We start from the raw sequence: 20,594 nt of genomic DNA, 5'->3' as shown, positions 1-20,594 counted from the left end.
TTAGCTTAATATAGTAAGATTTCAGAGATTGAATTTTCTGATTGTAATGAAATGAACCCTGAGTTGTGCCATGAATTTGATTGCAGTTAATTAGATTGTTGAGATGCTCAACAAGCCTGGCCCATTAGCTTTAGCTTCACATACTTCGGATTTGTATGGAGTAGTATTCTTTTTATATAAATATAAATGTATGTATAGTACGAAAACCTGTCTGGCAGCTCTGTTGTTTGGAACAATTACTGTCTGTGAGTAGTTACTAACAATAGCGTTGTTGGAAGTGCTGGTGTGCTGCTGACCATTAATCCCACTGTGTTTATTGCTTTGGTGGCACAGGCCTGGTTTGCCTTTTCACAAGGAATACAGCTGAACATTTCAGGAAAGAGACATACGTAAGCTCTGTCCTGCAGCTTTTTCCAGTTCTCATTGATCTTAATGAGACTAGTCATATGAATAGAAGTGACTCGTGTCGAAAAGGATTTTTTGGCTGAAACTCACAATTGCTATTTATTTGATGTGCCTCCACAGGCTTCAGGGTGGAGAGCTCCTGTTGTTGCTTTTGGCAAGGGGGAATAGCTGCGGAGTGGGGTGTCCCACAGGATGGTCTCATTGTTTTGCCTTTACTCTTTATGCCGTCTGCTCTTGTTCAGCAGTTAATAAGGTGGAGTATTTGGTGATGGGAGAAAACTACTCCCATGAAGCTACAGCTAACCAGGAGTAGCCCTGAAGAGCTGATAGCATTGGGGGAAAAACAGAAGGAGGATTCTGACGCTGAAGAGATTGACTCTCCAGGGCAGTGGACATGGCCGCAAGTTCAAGGAGAGTCTGGACAACGCTCTCAGTCAAAGGGTTTGATTTTGGGTGGGCCTGTGTGGAGCCTGGGGTTGCACTCTGCGATCTTTATAGGTCTCTTTCAATTTGGGATATTCAATGAATTTGTATGATTTGACGTGCAGCCCAGCGGTGCATGGGAGGGAGAGCACCCGTCAGAGGTAGGAGGAGTAGATACAGTGGACCCAGCATTTCTCTGAAGCTGCCAGGGGTTGTCTCCTTGCTTGGCTGCTCCTGCTGTGACCAGTGGGCACCCACTAAGAGAACTGGGCATGCTCTGCCCATCACCTGGGAAGCTGCACACATCCTTATTGTGAAGGGTGCTGCATCTCCCCCGTTGCCACCGCCTTGGAATAAGTCAGAGGCACCATGTCTGATGTTTCTCAGGCAATGCTAGCTAGAAAGGAAACAATTTTACACATCAGCAGTTTTTTATGATTAATAATATTATCCTGCCTTAATTGAAAAATGGGCTGGGGCCCTTAAGAAAAAATTAAGCTGCAGGAATTAGAATCTAACCTCTTTATGATGAATGCGTGTTTTTATGCGCCACATATTACTGTCAGTGCTTTCAGAAATAATAGCGCGCCATATTGTAATAAAGAATTGTCCCGTGTTGTTTGTAGTTGCGTGGCACCATTCTGTCTGCCTGACTTGACTTTAAGAGCTCCATGTGAGGGTGCTGAAATCCTTTTAGAGGGAATTTATGTACAAACAGGAGAGCGATGTGTAGGCTCCAGGCTTCGCTATCGGTTGTTATTGCTGAGAGATATTCACAGGGAGCTAAAGCCAGACACAGCATTAGCTATCTTCAGCCTTGGTGCCTTTGCGGAAAGTTGGTAATAAAATGAGGGCTCCCGTCGTCGTGATTCTTAAACATCAGTGAATCATCTTATGCAGTGAGGCAGTTGCTGCTGGGGTGACCGTGTGCTGGGGTCTTTGTGTGCCACGCTCTCTACCTAAAGAGGTGGAGTGAGCAAACCTGCTGCTGTCTAACTCGGCATGGAGCCACAGCTGCCTTCCCCATGGAGAACCACAGCTTCAGCAGCGCCTGGGGAGAGCAGCGCTAGAAGCAGGTAAACGTGGGAGATGTGAGCATAGCACCTTGAAATACAGACACCATATTCCCCCCACCTAGAGCTTTCAGATACTCCCGTCAGCTTAAATACTGCTAACCCAAACATTCGAACATGATGAGTCAAATCTCCCTGGAAACCAAGCAGAGAAGAACCCGCATGTGTGGAGTCGCTGGTGCTGGTGTTTGTCTCCGACAGACAGCATGAGAAGCTCTCCTCCTCCGCCTCCTCCTTCCTAGAGGACACAGCAGAACGGTAAGGAGGAAAGGCTGGGCTGGCAGCAAGGCGGAGGATCGTCAGCTGTGGGATGCTCACCCAAGGGCTCCGCCAGGATGAAAGGTCTGTGTGGCTACCCCCCTCCTTTGTGTTTGGGCCAGCGTCGCTATTAAAACAGCCCCTGGGGAAGTGTGTGTTAAGGTGCTTCCTTCCATCCCTCTGTCCTTTTCCCCCCTCCCACCCTCGTCCTTTTCGTCCCTGGAGGAAACGCTTGTCTCTGCCAAGATCCTGCCTTGCAAAAGTAAACAACGTGAAATTACAATAAAATGTTGTGATTTGCCGGGCTGACGCTCAGGAGCTGCACGATTACAAAAAGGGTCTTCTATAGATAGCCCCGTGAGAAATAAACAATCTTCCATCTTGAGTGGGCTTCAGATCCGAGCATGAGGGCAGGGGGGATGAAGAGTGAGGGATTCTTCCCCGAACCGCAAGGTCTTTAGGAAGTTTATATTGCAGCAGCTGTCGGCAGCTCTGACGTGTTGGTGGTTGGCCATCACAGTACCACCGATATTTGGGGCTCTGCGCGTGTTGCGTGCTGTTGTTGCTTGATGTTTTAAGACCAGGTCATGCACTGAAAAGCCCAGAGAACAAATAATATGAGCTGCAACTTGTTTCCTCTGGGGGTTCTTCCACATAATTCAAACTACGACGACCCTAAATGGAGGTGTAATCCCCGGGAGATGAGCTGCCTTGGACGCTTGCCAGTTTAGCAGGCTGGGTAATCTGCACTGTCATCAAGATTTGCGGATTAGCTTTAGTGAAGCTAGTTGGCTTTGACATTTCATTAGGGAAGTTTTTAGTAGTTTTTCATCCTCGGTTCTTTATGCTGTAAAATACAGATGATGCAGTTTTGTTACCCTTATACCTTTATAATATTTGTGCAAGTTGATACCGGAACTGCAAACATCTCTTACCCGCTGAGGATTTTGTAAATCGTTGCTTGTTTAGGAAAGACTGAGTCAAAGGCTGATTTTGTAAAGGATCTGCTTCCCTCCCCAGTGCTAACCAATACATTTTCATCTGGGTAATTTAAGTTACCCAACAGTTATCTCCCAAAGAAGGGATAAAAGCAGACGCTACTTATCCTATAATCTGAAAATATTTTGAAAAGTGAACTGGAATATCAATACAACGGCTTATCGCCAAGGTCTCACAAGAGCTGTAGAGGACATTTATTTAAAAATCAAAATGCTAAATTGAGAGGAATGGGCCGCGCTCGTGAGAAGGGAGCGCGTACAAGTGACAGCGCTGTAAATTGTCTCCAGGGTTCAAGGGACTGGGGAAGGACACTGTGTCCTGAAGTCACTTGTTCCCAGCAGAGATGTCTCTGCTGATAAGAGCCGGTTGTTGTTTGTGATGACAGTGATCGAGGAGGACAAGGTAAAGGCTCACCCATAAGCTCCTGCTGCTTTTTTCAGAGCAGGGCTGTCGCCTGCTTTATTTATCACAGCATGAAGCGCTCCAAGTTTTCTGCCTGCTGCAGAACACGGGTGTGCATCCTTGGAGCTTCTTTTGCAATAGCTGTAATGCTCTCCCAAGCTTTTCTGCACGACCGTGCCCACGGGGACCAGTGGTACTTCTGGGGAAGGCCAAGAGGGGTTCATTGAGATGGCCGGCAGGGACACCTGGCTCCAAGTTGCTGTAGGGTCCTGGCAGATGAAGGCAGCCGAGGTCCCTGCCCCCCTTTGGCCATCTTGCCTCCTTGTTTCTGCCTTGCTCTCCTTTATGCCAATAACATTCTGTCCTTCACTGTTGACAATTATTGAAGCAGTTCTGGCAGCAGCATTTGTTATCTGACCTACAAACGCTGCAGAAACGCTGCTCTTCAACTTTGCAGCTTAATCATTGCCAAAGGAATCCTTCCCAACCTTGTAGATTAGTGAGGTCTGGGCCCCAAGTTGAGCAGACAGTGTGCTGATTGGCTCCTTTCCCACCAACACCCATGAAAAACTTTAATCCAAGGACACTCTTAAGTCACGTGGAAAGGCTGAGCAGGTCAGTCATACAGGATCCCACTACCACCATCTCAGCAGTCATGGTGCTGGGGATGGAGCAGCTGTAGCATCCATGCCAGGCCATGCTGTGGGCTCTCTGGTTCCTGGGGGCTGGTACAGGCTGGTATTCCTTGCTTTCCTGCCTGCTTCTTGTCCTGCTGTCAATAGCAGTGCATGGGCACTGACTCCTTTAGTCTGCATCAATGTGCTGATTTGTACTTACGTTGCAAAGCCTGTGAAGCGAAGCTGTGAGTGAAAAGTGGAGTTAGTTGAACAGTTATTTACTTTGCTTTACTTAAATAAATAATACAAATGGGGTTAAGGTAATTGTTGGCCTGAATTTTTCCAGGGCTTCAGCATCTCTCCATCATGTATGTCACAGCAACCTGAAGCAGAATAACAAATAGAAGAATAGAGCCTCTAATGAATATTTCTGAGACAATTTAACTTAGCGAGACAGGCGGTTACAATTAGCAGGAGTACATCCAACATAAAGAGCTAAGCATCCTGTAAGTGCAGAGATCTTGAGCTGGGATAGAGCAGCATCTCCTGTAAGCTGTGTTCCTGTGATCCAGAAGGTGTGGAGAAAGGGGATGCGTGTATCTGTGCGCATATGTTGTGCTCCTGTTGAAGGTGAATATCAATTTTGATTATCCGAATATTGGTGTAGCAGTTTAGAAATAGTTTGCCCAGAGGAGTTGTTTGCACTGTTATATTTACCTGCCCAATGAAATCAGACAACCTTTCAGTCCATGAATCACAGCACAGTGTTTGCCATTCGGATTTCTATGGTTGCGCCGAGTATGTGACAGTATCCAAAGAATTTCATTGAATCAAAGCAATAAAACTGAAAAACGGTATTGACTTTTCTTTGGCTTTTTCAGCTTCTCGCTAATTCTGGCCTCCGAATATACTTCAGTGCCTTTGAAATTGCATTTTATTTAGTGACTTAATCTCTCAGATTGTAGGCTTTCTGTTAAATCCCAGTAACTATTTGTTGTAAAGCTAGGGACGCTCTGCCTGGTGCTTACTGGCCTCACGATAACATACATTTTCTAATGATTTTTGCTGTTTTGCTGATTTTGAGAATTTGAAGCGCAGAGCGGGTTTCAGCAGGCCACATGAATTTCTGGCTTCAAGGCAACGATAAGCATTTTAATAGCTTTGTAAATGACACCATGCATTTAAAGTTGGTTTTCAGTCATCTCGAGATAGTTTATTGTGCAAGAGTGGCTCCAGAGGAACATTCTTTCCTTCCAGAATAGAAGGTGCCAAGGGGATTGGTATGTGGAAGTGACTACAGACAGAAAGGTTTTCTTCAGGAGCCTTAAATATTGTCCTTGATGTATTTTCACTCAGCATAGCCTCCTGGTGATTCTGAGGGCAGCAGTTCTACATATCACACTGTGGAAGCACCCTGGCACTCCTTATGGACACTTGCTCCCGCTGGCCGGCCACTGCCTTTGGGCTGCTCAGGCCTTCACACCAGCCCTTAGGAAGCCCATGGAGGGCTGCAGAAGAAAGCACGGCTCTGCCCAGGGAAGCCTGTTTGCATGACCTGGCTTTTTGTGGTGCAGCCGAGACGCCCTGATTCTTCTCCAGCTTTCAGAGTCGGGGAAATGCATCGCTTCCTCAGCTGTGGTTGGAGATATTTTTCATCCTTCTTTGGCAGCTGTTTTAGAATGACAGTAGACGTCCCTCACCAAGTCTTGTTTTCACAAGCTAAAGGGTTGCACCAATCAGCAGCTTTTCATTGTTTCTTCCTCTTTTCCCTAACAAGCACGGTTTTGTACCCTCCCTCGGTTTCAGTTGCTCTCTACAGCATCATTCATCTTCTGCCTTGCATTAGCAGCACTAAGCTTTTTTCCTCAACTCCCCTCTTCACCTTCCCTACCACCATCATGCACTTTTTCCTGGCTTTTTCCCGCCTGGATGTCTCTGCACATTGTGCCCTGCACCATCTCGCTTTTTGCAGCAGGCACTGCACGTCCCCAGAGTTGGGATTGCCAGTCTCCCTTCCAGTGCCAGATCTCCATGTTCTGCCACTTCCATTTCATCCACTCTGGGGAATAAGCCATGAGTGTCCCTCTTGTGAGGATGTGCAAGTATGAGATGCGTGGTGGTGTTCTGCCAAAAGGCGTTCGGTGACTGCTATCAAGTAGTCCTTTGATCTGGAGACAATCCAGAGGTCCTCGCAGTTCTGCAGTGCAGATGTCAGGAGCTCTGCTTCTTCTTCCCCTTCCCTCTCCTTCTGCACCTTCCCTCACTTTCCTGGGTTGTGCTCCTAACCTCCATGGGCCTGGTGGTACTGTCTGCCAGGCAGCTCCTACAGCCCTTCCTGTGTGCCTCTCTGAAGCTGTCCCACAAACGTGCCTTCAGGTTGAAGGTGCAGTTTCACAACCTGTGGGCTCTAATCGTGGGGCTGAGCATGTGTTTCCCTCAGGATCAGCAGAAGAATTCTGATGTTCTTGAGGAGAAATTGGATATATTGATATGCATGGATCTAGGTGTGTATTTATATTCCTTTTTTTACAGCCATACCTGTGAGGAAAAGGGTAAAGGTGATTTCAGATCATCTGAAGAATGATGCGTCAACCTGATGACATAAATGTGCTGAACAACGGTTGTGTGAAGAGAGTTGTGCTGTGGTCAACATGCTGGTCATCTCTGCCTTTAAAATAGCTTTTATTTTGTTTTTCTTTATTTTAGCCCCCAGATTTACTCTGCAATGGGAACCGTGCCTATCGCATGTTTAAAGCAGATTTCTTCACTCCGCGTATGGAGGAAGGTGAAGGAAGTGATAAATCTCTAAAGCCGGTATGATAAAACAAATCCCCTCTAGCGAAGGGCCAGATACAGCATCTTCTCCTCTCTCAGTGTCTCGGTCTGCAGCTGCCCTCGCTGTGACAGAGAGTGCACGAGGAAGGACAGGGAGCAACTGTATCACCAAATCCAGTGCAGGGCTTGGATGCTCTCTGTCAGCAATGGAGAGATTTGGGGAACCGGAGGAGAAAAACACCACTGTGGTTGAAAAGAAAATAAAGAAGAGGCTGGGACACTGAGAATTTATGGCATCTTTTCCCTGCAGTAATCTGAAGAAGATCCATTGTCCTCCCAGTTTTTGACATGGGAAATGCTTTGTAGTCAGTTATTTCCTGCACTCCTTCTTAGCATCAAATCAATAACAGGATCCACGCTGTTCCCTTTCTTCCCTGTACTGCTGTTAGGAGCTGGGGAGCGGCAGGCTGCAGGTCCCAGTGGTGCAGCTTTTGTTACCTCATGTGTCTATGGCACCATTGCCCTGTGAAATGTTGGGCAGGTGCTGAGCTTTCCTTGGAGCCATGGGGCCACCTCTAGGCAGGCACCGAAGGGCCTCACCAGAGGCAGGAGGATGCAGAGGGGACACGTTCTGCTTGCTGCCACCCCCCTGCCGCCGCAGTCCTCCTGAGGGTCTTTGAGGTGCGGTCATCTTCTGAGTCACATCAGTAGTGTGGTGCTGGGGAATGTTGTCTCACATCACGTGGATACTCTCAGGCTTTCTTTTCACAGTGACCTTTTAGCCTCCTACCTCATTTCCTGCGTGAATGGTTGCTTGTCTTTTCCGAAACAACATCTTCTGGTTTCTTCTGGTGATGAGAAGCATGAAAGAAAAGCAAGGTCTGCTAGAAATGTACAAACACTACATGCTTCTCCTGCCTTCAGAGCATCCCCTGCTTGCTCTTGTATCCTTCTGGAAGGGCCGGAGAGCAGCGCTACCAAAACAGATTTCCTTCTCCATCACTTTCCATCATGACCACTACTTGGCATAGAACTTTATCTCCTCTAGGCAGATGGGCACACATGCAGCTGTGCTCCTGGTAGATCAGCTGGGCACTGCTAGCACCAGCACTCACATTCTTCACTCATTAATGAATTTAAATGATGTCACTGGAGGAGATTTCCCCCTAACGGTGTAATGTTCTCAGCTTTCCTTTTTATACCTGAAATTGCCAGTCACAGGCAAAAAAAAAACCCAACCCACAACAACACGAAACTCCAAGACTGACTTTAATTGCATTGCGAGGAGATCTGTGCTCCTCTTGAGTCAAAAGATTTTTATTTGATTATGTTCAGATTTTTACTCGCCAAACACCGTAAGTCTTTTGGTTTTAATTAAAGATTTTTTTCTTCTACTTCTGCATTAGACTGATGTTAAACTGGATTCACTAAATCTTCTTATGCTGTAAGTAGCAGTGACCCAGATAAACACAGTTAAAAATTCAACTGCTGAAACTACTAGATGTTGCTGCTGTAAGACACAGCGAGAGGAAGGCTAAAACACTTCTATAAATCTACAAGGGTAACACGGAGCTTCGTATCATTAAAAGCAGATTCATAGACTAATTTGATTCTTTTAAATTAGATGCACAAATCTGCATGAAAAGAGTGTCACTTGGTTTGGCATCCGATGCGTGAAAGTTAGAAGGAGGCCTGTGAAAAAATTGCTTTCCCCTTCTGCATCCTTTCTTTTGCAGTGTAACAACAGAGGCTTTGGGGGAAACGGAGGGTAATTATTTATGGATGCGGCTGCAAAGAGTCTGCGGTGCTTTGCCTCTCAGTGCCTGAGCTCATGGTGACAGTAGTGTTCCAGTGTAAGGGCTGGGGTCCAGCCAGGCCCACCACCTGCCCATAGGTGTCACCTGGATCAAGATGGGGACATGGAGACTTGTCCATGGACTGGATCAAGATGTGGACATCAGGACTTCTCCTGACACTGCCAAAGTACCTTGCAGGCCTAGATTTGAGTAAACCAGTTCCATGGCCCAAAAATACTGTGGTTTAGTGGTACCTGATGGGATGCTACTTGTGGTTTCAGATACGCATTTTGCATGTTTTCCTGCCAGAGCAGGTGACAGGAACAGCATCAGAATGGCTGCTGGTGGCATGGCATGCCATCTGGCCACACAGACCCCACCGGTCCTCACGTGCTGGCAGGGAGGTCTGCTGGGCATCTCTCGCACCCTATAACTTACCCGAACATGGATGTTACCACTTCTTGGGTTTTCGTGAATTTTCAGACAGCAGCGTCAGCTGTGTTTACACAAGGAAGAAAGATATACTACTGGGGACAATTAGATAATAAACAGCCTTTAATTAGCGCAAAAGATGCGGTGGGACCTAATCCCTCAGTGCCTGTTTAGACAGCCGGACCCAAACAGCTGGGTCTGGTGCCCCATTATCATTCCTCTGGGGGAACCAGGGGATGCTCCATTTTGTCACTGCCATCCCAGTGCCTACAGCTGGTTGCTGGTGTGAGGCTTGTCCCAGACCCAGGGAGATGCCATAGGCATCTGAGCCAGAGCATGGACATTTTTATGTGGGAAGAGCCCATGAGGGTGTATTGCTACAAGACCAAGAAGACAGGCAGCAAAAAAATAACCCAACATTTGCTCCAGTGTGCTTGCATTTACTTATTTATTTATTTTTAAGATCTATTCGTTTAGTTCATCTTTATTTTCTGTTTCATTTTCTTTGTAGTTAAATGAATGACACTGCAGAGCCAGCTTTCGTCCTTTACTGTATATATGTACAGCGATTCATTTCTAGCCGAAAATGTGACAGTGTGAGATTGAAGCTCTTCTCACTGGTGTTTTTGTGCAGGGAGATTCTCCCGTCTCCCCGGGAGAGCCGAGCCATCAATGTGCGGCCACTGATCTCTGAGGCTGGGTAGCACAGCCGGACGCCAGACCTCCCCTCCAGGTTTGCTGGAGTGGCCCAGTGACGTGCCCCAGGGGACTTACAGTCAATGATGATGGATTACGCTGGTCCATTAATGCAGCGGTCTCATCTGGGAAAGATGTAATTGCCGTTCCGTGTCCCGCCGCTTCCGTAAGATTTTCAGCACACGTAGTAGAGCACGTCGCGATGGAGATGGCTGGTGACGAATGTTGCAGTAAATATGTCAGGGGCTCTGCATCCCATGGCAGCACGCTTCTATTCTGGTACCAGGCAGCCGTCGTTAAGATGGGGGAAGTGATAATCACAAAATTTGGTGTACTGCGGTCATCGTGATGTATGGGCTCTTCTAAGGTTTGATGGAAAAGCATGGGCAGCACTGATCTTGTTTCCTGCTGCAAGACGTGTCTGCAAAATAGGTTTGTTGTTGACTGGTTCCTAGAGACCAGGAAAGGCTCGGTGCAGCTGATGGGATGGAAACCGGTGTGTAAACGGATGTGAAATGGAGATTAAAAAGTAAAAAATGCTGCATTTTTCCTCACATCACAGGAATCCTGTGCTTTTCTGGCTCTTTTAAACAAAATGCATGCAGCTGCTTACACATTTAGCAAGGATAAAAATAAAGGGCTATTTTTTCTTGGAAGCTTTTCCATCCACACAGCTTTGGATAAGGTGGCATGTTTGAAACCTGGCGTGGGCGTGCTGTCTGCGTGAGGATTAGTGCCATCAAGTAGCTGACGAAATGTTGGGTTTGGTGTACTGACGTGATGACGTGTTGGAGAGGGAGAGTCAGTCCAGTAAATATGGAGCTACGAGTATACAAACTGATCTTGAACAGGCGAGCTGAAGGAGGATATGGTTATTCAAGTTGGTGAAGAAGGGATGCAGTGGTAAATCACCATTTTTTGCTCTCCAAACAGCTAAAGAGTCTGTCGCAATCCTTCCTTCTTACAGCTTCCATTTAGGTCCTGAAAGGCCACTATCAGGTCTCCCCAAAGACACCTCCAGGCTGAACAGCCCCAGCGCTCTCAGCCTGTCCTCATTGGGGAGGTGTTCCATCCTAGAGCTCCCCAGCTCCAGGTCTCATCATTGGGACTGCATTCATTGGGAAATTTCTGGTGCCGTCTTTCTGGCTTGCAGGGCCCGGAGGCTGTACCCTTTCCTGTCCAGCACAACATTTATGCTGCTGATAAGCCCTTCATAGCTACCTCTGGGAGCTGCTGTTTTGGCCCACCTGTTTTGGCTGTTGAATGGCACCAAAACATTCTTTCTTGTGGTCTTAGGAACACGTGTGCATCACTATAAAGGGTTGGTGTGCAGGAAAGTTTGATTTTAACATGGTGCTGCATTTCTTCTGATTCTTTACTTACGGAAGGCAGGATGTATGTTGGGACAGTAAGAGGCTGTGAAATCTGGCAGGATTAGTGATTCTGGACAATGATGTTCAGTTATGATCACAGCCTGCCTCATGCTCGTTCTTCCTTGCTGCCGTGAGAGGGTTTGGGTGGCAGCACCAGGTGAATGGTGAGCGTTGCAACATTACTGAGCTTGTCCCTGTCCCGGCCTCACTTGCATCGAGTGTTTTTTGACTGGAGCTGGCATGCCTGAAGGAGGGGACGTGAAAGGATTTGCTGGCTAGGAGGCAGCTGAGGGTGTTGAAGCCATCATAGTGCAATGGGGCAAAGTCAGGTGTTTCACCTGCAGAAGTGTTGTAGTGGTTCACGAATGGATTTTAACTTGAGCTGGCCAGCTGAGCAAGGTGACTGGTGTGATGGGGCCCTGTCCCTTGTGAGCTGGAGCTGCATGCTCATGTCTGCAGGGAGGGACAGGCTGGGAAGGGCAACCTCCATCAAACCAGTTCTCATCTGAGTATTGGGAAACATCAAGGGAACTCAGGGAGAGTGTGTGAGTGTGGGGTCGGGGGAGTGCGTCGGGAGGAAGGTTGCTGAGCTGGGAACAAACCTCTGCCGAGGAGCCGGCGAGGCTTTGAAGTCTTGTCACTGACATCAAACTCTGAGAGCCTTTGTAGGAAACGCTGTGCTTTAAGGACTGTTTAATAAAGCCCTCGACTGGGAAAGGAGCAAATATTTTATCAGGCTGACGCTGAGTGCTTTTTGTTGTGGGTTTGGGGGGAAGCGGGACTGGCAATTACGTTTAATTGATATCCTTTTCCTCTTGTTATCATTGGGGTATCGATTGCTGGGAAAACAAAATGCGTGTTTTAAAAAATTTACTGTAAAGTCACAGCTCTCGTTTGTTTTGTTTAGCTCTGTGCTCTCAAAGCTGCTCATTTTTCTTTGCTTTGCTGGCAAATAGAATGTTTTGATTGAAAACAATACTAAATAATCAGCTAAATGGGATATTTAATGACAGGAAAAATTGTTTAAAATATTTTTTCCCATAGGAAAATCATGCCATTTGCTTTTCGAGCCTAAGAAGCTTTTCAGTGCCAGTGTAGGTCTGCATCCTTCCTACTGTCTTGCCCCAGAATTAAACACGTGGGCACAGTGCGTGTGTCAAAACGTGTGGGTCGAGGTGTGGTGAATTCTGGGAGCTCTGGCACAAGAGACATCCCTCAAGTACGTTCAGTTTTTCCCTCCATCACTTTCATGATGGATTTCTTAGGCCCCCATCCTGCTGCCATTTGCCATCCCTATGGGATACCCAGGGCAGTGCAGCAGCCCCCAGTGCCCCTGTCCCAAAGAACTGACGCACCTGGATGTTCTGGGAGCAGTGCCTCGTGTTCCCCATCTGAACGGGAGTTTGGAGCATGAAAGCTGCAGTGAGGTTGCAGGGACGTCACCAAACTCTGCGGCACGTGACTCAGCAGTAATTACGGCTGGGAAATTTATATTTATCCTTCACATGTCAGGTTCAGTACATCGGATTTCTGTATGCTGTCTGGGGCTCTGAGTGTGTGCGTCCAGCTCAGTGCAAGCTGAGCAAGCTGCCGCTGCGTGGACATTGCCGTGCTGCTCTGAGGGGGAAAATAGAGCCCTGTCTGGGTAGGGCTTGTTCCCAACAGCAAAGGCTCTTCTGCTGCAACAGCTGTGAGACAACTAGGATTGGGATGTGCTGTGGATAGGGGAGACCTGAACACTGGGGAAGAGCAGTATCTCCAGTGGTTTCAGAACAGTCATGTCTCATAGTGCATGCATATACATTAGTTAACCTTATATACAGTTTGGGTATGTCACAGTGTTTTGGGCTGTAAAGAGAGGGGTTTTTTTGCAAGGCTTTTCAGTTGGGTATAAAAATCCACTGTGATAAGGCTGAAATTTGTCAGGTCAATGCTCTGCTTGTTCCCAGCATTTCCTGCCTGCCTGTATCTGTTGTCCTTGGGAGTACAGGCACTGCAAGGGATCATGGCAGGATTTTGTTTAAAATGGGTCTGATTTGTTTTTAAATGAGCATAAAGTGAGTGCAAAGCAGGGGCTGTTGACAACAGCAGTGCAGTTGGCAGATGCATTGTGCTAGGCCAGCCCTGTGCTGTTGGTAGGCCCACTGCTGTGTGCCAGCTCACTGCAGGCCTGGCTGTGACCAGCCAGTCAGCCGCTGCCTCCAAGAGCAGCCACCCTCGGTCCCTGCTGAAGAGTCTATATGTCCTCCTTACAGCCCGCTTAGATACTGAAATGTGCTCTCAGATCTCCACGGAGCTTTCTCTTCTCCAGGCTGAACAGCCCCAGCTCTCTCAGCCTGACCTCACAGGGGAGGTGTTCTATCCTTCGGATCATTTCTTGTGGCCCTCCTCTGGACATGCTCCATCTGTGGTTTACATGTACAGGAGAGCTACTGGTTCATTAATAGCTCCGTGTGAAAGCTCGTTTCCCCCAAATACTTCTCTATTCCCTCAACAACCTTAGTAACAACGTGGAGTCTTTGTGTATTTGTGGCTGTAACAACGCAGCACAAGTCACAGGATGCAAGGTGATTTACGGCTCGCTGCTGTGTGTCAGTGTGTGCCCTGGTTGCCCTCTGCCTTATCTACTGCAGAAGGAAGCAGAAAGATGGGCTGGGCTTTGGCTGCAGGCAATTGCATGCGTGGCATGGGTGGTCCCACAGCGAGCACCCACAGCCCTGGGAAAAGCTGACATCGGCAGGGGATCAGCAAGCAGGACGGAGTTATCACCGCCCTCATAATGGCATTTCTGCATAGCTAACATATCATTTCCTGTAGAGCTGCACACATCATTGCTTAGTGCCATGAACTTAACTCTTATCAGCACCCCGGTGGGAAAACCCAAGTTATTTACAATAGCTTTCTTTTCGGTGTTGTAAGCTTATTTTCAATTAAAACAAACAGCCAATTAAATATTAAATAGATAAGTAGGGAAAGTGAAATTAATTGATTTTCTGGCACTGGGGTGAGGCAGAGAGAGGAACCTTAAGGCGGTTTTGCTGAGTTGCACTGCCTTCCTTCTTGCTTATCAGATACATAGGACTGGCTTTAAAAGCCAGGCAGCTCTCAATATGAGTAGAGGAGCAGCAGTCCTCAAAGTAACAGCAGTACGCACTTCAGGTTATTCTTTATTAAAGGAGAAATGTAGTACAGCTTTCACTGTTAATAGCAGTGTTGGAAAATGCAGTTCAGTGTAGGTCCTCTGCATAGAATCATAGATACATAGAACAGCTTGGGTTGGAAGGGACGTCAGAGCCCATGCAGCCCCAACCCCTGCCATGGGCACGGCTGCCCCCCACCAGCTCAGGCTGCCCAGGGCCGCATCCAGCCTGGCCTTGAGAGTTGTGCCCTGTCACCCAGGTGCTGCTGGCACCACTGGGTTCCTGTACCTCAGGGACACAGGGGATGCAGCCTGGAACTGCATTTGACCGTGCCTTTAAAGCCCCAGAGCAAGAAGCAGGCATTTCTTCCAGGTGCCTGATGGTGATAGATGAGCTCTTCTTTCCCTCGTCTAGATACTTCCTCTGCCCTGTCACTTTCTAAAGCAGTGATGGGGGATTTTATGATGCTTCAGACTTTCATCCTGCACAGTTATCTGTCTCTCTCTGTGGCTCCGTGCAGCATGCTAATCCCTCAAGGCTCGTGCGCGGCATAATTTTCATCTTAATTTTTCTATTTCTCAAAGCTGAACAGCTTTACCAGGGGAATAGAAGGTCATTTCCCATCCCCACCAGATCACTCATTTGCTGTGGAAACGCAGAGATGGTCTCACGCTTTGCAAACAAACGGCAGAGCAGAAGTACCGGTGCCGCCTGCAGTGCTCCTCGGTGCTGCAGAACAGAGGGCAGGAGGGGTGCGGGGCTGGGCTGCAGGCCTGAGGGAGTTTTGAACGGTTCTTTTATAAGGAGGGAGATGATGTGAAAAGTATAAAACCCCTTTTTAATTCCCCAACAAGATGGGCCTGCTTGTTTTGGTGCTGCTGCTCGTGGCTGTCTGAATCAGCGGCATTATTTCTCTCCTGCTTTCTTGTGCTCAGGAATCTCTGCCTGCAGCCGGCACTGAGTGAGGAAACAAACAGAGCCCCTCAACCCCGCAGTCGTGTTTTCCTCTCAGTGTTTCACGAGATGAGAAGAATCATGAATTATTCTCCCCCAGCCAGCAGCAGCGGGGGAGAAGGAATGACTCATCTGTTTACTTTTAAAAATCCTCTTTAAAAATCAGATGTACCCGATGATACATTATCGGGATTTCACTCACCCGGCCCCAGCTATTAACTCCCAACATTGCTGTAGTCCTGCTCTGGCCGTGACACCGTGCTGCCAAACCCGGGGATTTACAGGCCTCGGGAGGGATGCTCTGGTTTCCCATTTCCCCGCCTTGGCCGTGGTTTGCCCTTTGTTCGGGGGTCGGTTTTTGCGTCTGTCTGCGTTGAGCTGGCAGGTGATGGTGCTGCTCCCACAGCCATCCATGCGGGCAGGGCGGCGCTGTGAGCAGTGAGGCCATCCGTACAATCACGGGGTCATTAAAGTTGGAAAAGACCACTAAGGTCACCAACTCTATTATCAGCCTGTGTACCCAACGCAGCCTTGGGGTCTGCGTGTGGCTGCTGTGGGTCAAGGACGCAGGGCGATGGCGATGGCTTGTGGTCTGCTCTTGAGTAACAGCGTGCAGCCGTGGCGCAGGTGAGAAATGTAAATCTGGGGTGCTCCGGTGCTTCCCCATGGTAACAGAGTTAAAAACGGACAAGTTTCCATGGTGATTATTACCGCAGGATGCGCTGCTCACTTCAGGAGTGGCACGGGCAGCATGGCAAAATCTGCGGGCGGAAATTATTTACCCTTCTGAGTAAATGAATGCACAGCACCATTAATATACTGCTTTGTGGGGGAGCGTGGGGGGAGCAGAGTGTTGATTTTTGAAGGAAACAGGTTGCAGATTTCACTGTCATCAACAGAAACAGTCTCTGTCCTTTTTTTTGTTGTTGACATTTGCTTGGTTTAGATAAAGGCATCGGCTGGTAAAGTAAATTTGAATCAGAATCACAGAATGCTTTGGAGTGGACTCTAAAGCCCACCCAGCCCCAACCCCTGCCATGGGCATGGCTGCCCCCCACCAGCTCAGGCTGCCCAAGGCCCCATCCAACCGGGCCTTGAGTGCCTCCAGGGATGGGGCACCACAGCTTCTCTGGGCAGCTGTGCCAGCACCTCACCAACCTCTGAGGAAAGAGTTTCTGTCCCTAGAGGTGTTGAAGAAACATAGATGTGGCACTGAGGGACATGATCTTTAGTGGGGTGGCGGTGATGGGCTGACGGTTGGACTGGGTCATCTTAGTGGTCTTTTCTGACCTTTATGATTCTAGAATTCTATCTGCCCTTGTAAAAAGCCAGTCTCCCTCCTGTTTATAAGCTCCACTCAAGTACTGGAAGGCCACAATGAGGTCTCCCCTCAGCCTTCTCTTCTCCAGGCTGAACAAGCCCAACTTCTTCAACCTTTCTTCATAGAAGAGGTATTCCGGCACTCTGATCATCCTCATGGCTTCCTCTGGACCTTAAAAGGGCCGCGTTGGAGGTACTGCATCAATGGCCTGACCCACTAAAGTAAAACCCCATGGGAGGAAAACAAGACAGCTCTTATAGGGGAACTGAGGACCCTTTGCCACGGTGGAACATTTCTGAGCTGTGTATTTTTAGAAATGCTTGGTTTTGTGCTCCTGCTGAGTTAAAGCAGTGTGCAGTCTCTGGGCTCTGCCACACACTGTCATTATGCAGAGCTTTGTTTAAGGAGGCAGAAGGGGCTGCCCAAGCCCTTGGGTTGGCTGGCGTATGGGTGGGGCTTTTTTGACTACAGACAGCCCTCAAGTCCTTTAAATTATCTGTGTTTATGGCTAAATATAAGTTCCTCAAAACTCTTCGTACAGCACTCACGGATGTCTGTATATATAGCATCTCTGTGTACATTACCGCTGTGAGTTGTGGAGCCGCTGCCCTGAAACGTGGAAACGTTTAAGGGCTTGTTTTGGTAACAGGGTCTTCCAAGACAGTCGCAAATGTTTTGTTAAGGAGGAGATTTATGCAGTGCCTAAACCATGTTTCTGCATCGTAGGCCAAGCGATGTCAGTGCCGGAGCCCCTGACAGCCCCGTCCCGCTGACGGTGATGTAAGCACGGCACTGCGGAGCCCCGAAGCCCTGCGAGATGGAGGAGCTCTACAAGGAGACCCCCAACCTGCCCATGGATGTCACCAGCCCGCCGGCAGCCATGGCCAACAACAAGCTGGAGAACGGTGTGGCCCAGCTGATCACAGCGGAGGCCTGGAACATCAACTCAGCTGACCTAATGAAGAAGGCCCTGTCCCCACTAGTGACCGTCCCTGCTCCCTCCATCCTGACACCGCCAGCCGAGTCACAGAGTGGGGTGGCACTGAAGGTGGCGGCCACCGTGCTACAGCCCATCTGCCTTGGGGACAGCCCCGTTGTCCTCCCCATTCACCTGCAGGTGGCTGGCAGTGCTGCCCCACAGATGCCGGCCGGTGGTGCCACCCCATACGTCATGACCACGCAGGGCCCCGTCCCACTGCCAGTCCTGCTGGAGCAGCATGTCTTCCAGCACCTCAACTCACCCCTGGTGCTGCCCCCTGGCACTGCCTGCCCTGCCAGCCCCCTGCATGGCAGCCTCTTCCCGGGCGCCTCTGCCCCCGTCAATCAGCCCCAGCTCCTGGACCCCAAGCCCTCGGGCCCAGGCCAGGAGCCCGTGCTGCCACCCGTCTTTCAGACGCCTGGTTTCGCTGCAGTCCTGCAGGACCTTTTCCCCTCAGGGCAGGGCACCCTGGGCTCAGCCCCCTGCCAGCCACCTCCTGATTATGCTGCCCTCCCACCCCAGGCCTTCAGCTCACCCCTCTCCCCTCTGGTACCCCCTGCCACACTGCTGGTGCCCTACCCTGTCATTGTGCCACTGCCCGTCCCTGTGCCCATTCCCATCCCTGTCCCCATCCCCGTGCCCCATGGCGCTGAGGCCAAGGTGGCCACCGACCCACCCAAGCCCTCGGTCTTCACCCCGCAGCCCTGCAAGGGCACCCAGACCCCCCTGGAGAAGGAGGAGACAAAGCCCTTCGACCTTGTCCACCAGCGGGACTTCTCCCAGCTAAGCCGCCACACTGTCATCAAGATGGGCAGCGAGAACGAGGCGTTGGACCTCTCCATGAAAGGCCCACCTGTGCCTCGGGCCTGTGAGGCCGCCCCGCCACCGCCATCCCCTGAGGACGGGGCACTGGACCTGTCTCTCTCCTCCTGCCGCAAGCCAGGGGGCCCCCACGGGGAGACAGCCGGCAGCGGGCCCAGCACTGAGGGCAGCCCACAGGACAAGCCGGCCACCCCTTTCACCTCCTCCAAAGCGCCAGAGGCTGCGGGCAAGGCGGAGGGCAGGGTGGCGGGGCCCGGGCCAGGGCCGGGTGAGCTCCTGCGGCCGCCACAGAAGTGGTTGGTGGAACCGGCTGGGAGGGCGGCTTGTGAACCCAAGGCCAGTGGCAACAACATCGAGATCGTCAGCACCTCGCAGACAGCCAAAGTCATCGTCTCCGTCAAGGATGCTGTGCCCGCCATCTTCTGCGGCAAGATCAAGGGCCTGTCGGGGGTGTCCACCAAAAACTTCTCCTTCAAAAGGGACATGCCCCAGGACTCGGTGCTGCAGTGTTATGACGTGAAGAGCCAGCCCGAGCCCCGGGACAACGCCGAGGCGCTTAGGAAACCCGTAAAGAACAGGAGCGTAAAGCTAAAGAAAATGAACTCGCCCGAAATACACATTCTTCCAATCAAGAAGCAACGGCTCGCTGCCTTTTTTCCAAGGAAGTAAATTATGGGTTTTTAGAATTTTAAGATTATTATGGAAAAGAAAAAAAAAATAAAATAAAAAAGATGCACTTGGTTTAAAACTCATTTAAAACTTTAAACTATCTTTGTAAGTTATTTTTGGGGGAAGGGGGGAGAGGAGCAGATGTAGAGTCCCTATAAGCTGGGTTTCTTTTTTTTGTTGGTTTGTTTTGGTTTGGTTTTTTTGTTATTAAATTTTGACTTTTCGTGGGAAACTGAATAAAAGCAACCTATTTTTCAAGCAGATTGCACATTTTGCAGCTTTAATGGAGTAACGGATGAGTCAGAGGGGTAAGAGCTATTTTCACTGCCATAAAGTGCTTTGATGATGTAATTCTTCATAATGGTTAGAACGGAAATTTCAAAATAAATGTTTGTACGTGCTAATCGGTGGCGGGATCTCTGTCGTTTCTGAAGGGCTTTGGCCGCGTGGAGGAGGCCCGGCCAAAGTCTGCAACTGCCCTCACGTGTTCAGAGTGAGTGCTACTGACAACCCACTCGTGAGCGGATCGAGGCATGCTGCGGGGGACACTGCACCCCCACTGGGCTTTGGAGTGGTAAAAAACGAAGGTAGGTGAGTGGTGCGGCCAGAGGCACTCACAACCCAGATCTGAAGCGTTGAAAGCAATGGCAGCAGTTACTTAAATGACAAGGTCTTAAAGTCTGTGAGAATTCGGTTGCCGAGGGGTGATGAGGTAAAATTGGCCTAGTTTTTTCCCAGCCTGACTGTAGATAGGTGGAAGCATTGTTTATTGTTAGTTTTATAACTGTCTTTGATGGCTGAAGTCAGCGCACATGAAAGAGCAGAACCATGTAACTTCATTACTCGGCGCTGTACAAGCCGCACCCGTCCATGGAGAAATGTGAATGTACCATTACAATAAATGTTCTGGTAAGTGACAGTTTTGCACTTGTGTATGACAGCTGGAGGTGCACAACTGCACCTTGGCTTTAAAGGCCATCTAGCCCAACCCTCTGCAATGAATAGGGATGCCTGCAACTCCATCAAGGTGCTCAGAGCCCCGTCCAGCCTGATCTTGAGTGTCTGCAAGGATGGGGCACCCACTGAGATGTAGCTCTGAACCCATCATCCAGGTAACACAGTGTTCTGACTGCACCACGCTTTCTCCCTCTGCAGCCAAACAGCACCCAGATCCTCTTGGGCAGCTCTGAGGAGATGGTGGCAGTAGTTCTTGCAGAAAGCTGGACAGAGGGGCAACTTCCAGGTTCAAAACACCATCTCCAGGTATGGGCCTCATCCTGAGCTCCGTTGACACCCCACTGCAGAGAGCAGAGCACTGCTCTGTGCCCCCACCAACAGGGGTCAGGAAGGGCGTTCTGCTGCTCTTCTGGGCTGAAGAACTACTCCGTATAAAGAATGAGGGGGTGTTGCACACCTACAGCATCAAATCCTGCCAATCTCTTCATTTTAAATGATTTTAA

General features: G+C 49.3%; 1 protein-coding gene across 5 annotated transcripts in view; it reads left to right on the top strand.

The window, feature by feature from the left end:
• The window catches only part of RAI2 (retinoic acid induced 2), a 33,437-nt gene extending 13,476 nt beyond the window's left edge, over positions 1-19,961 (top strand). For 3 of the 5 annotated variants that reach the window (XM_072349422.1, XM_072349439.1, XM_072349448.1), the window contains exon 2: positions 17,391-19,961. In XM_072349422.1, the coding sequence (XP_072205523.1) occupies positions 17,482-19,134 (1,653 nt within the window). In that variant the 5' untranslated portion in view covers positions 17,391-17,481 and the 3' untranslated portion in view covers positions 19,135-19,961. Of the gene's footprint in view, positions 1-1,610; positions 2,244-6,883; positions 12,252-17,390 lie in introns of those variants that run through there. The other 2 variants (XR_011905293.1, XM_072349430.1) reach the window with 2 other exon arrangements.
• Positions 19,962-20,594: the final 633 nt, after the last annotated feature.

The sequence above is a fragment of the Excalfactoria chinensis genome, chromosome 1 (assembly GCF_039878825.1).
Source record: "Excalfactoria chinensis isolate bCotChi1 chromosome 1, bCotChi1.hap2, whole genome shotgun sequence".
NCBI classification, from domain to species: Eukaryota; Metazoa; Chordata; class Aves; order Galliformes; family Phasianidae; genus Excalfactoria; species Excalfactoria chinensis.
The sequence above is the reverse complement of the archived record's forward strand: the minus strand, read 5'-3'. Positions and strand labels throughout refer to the sequence as shown.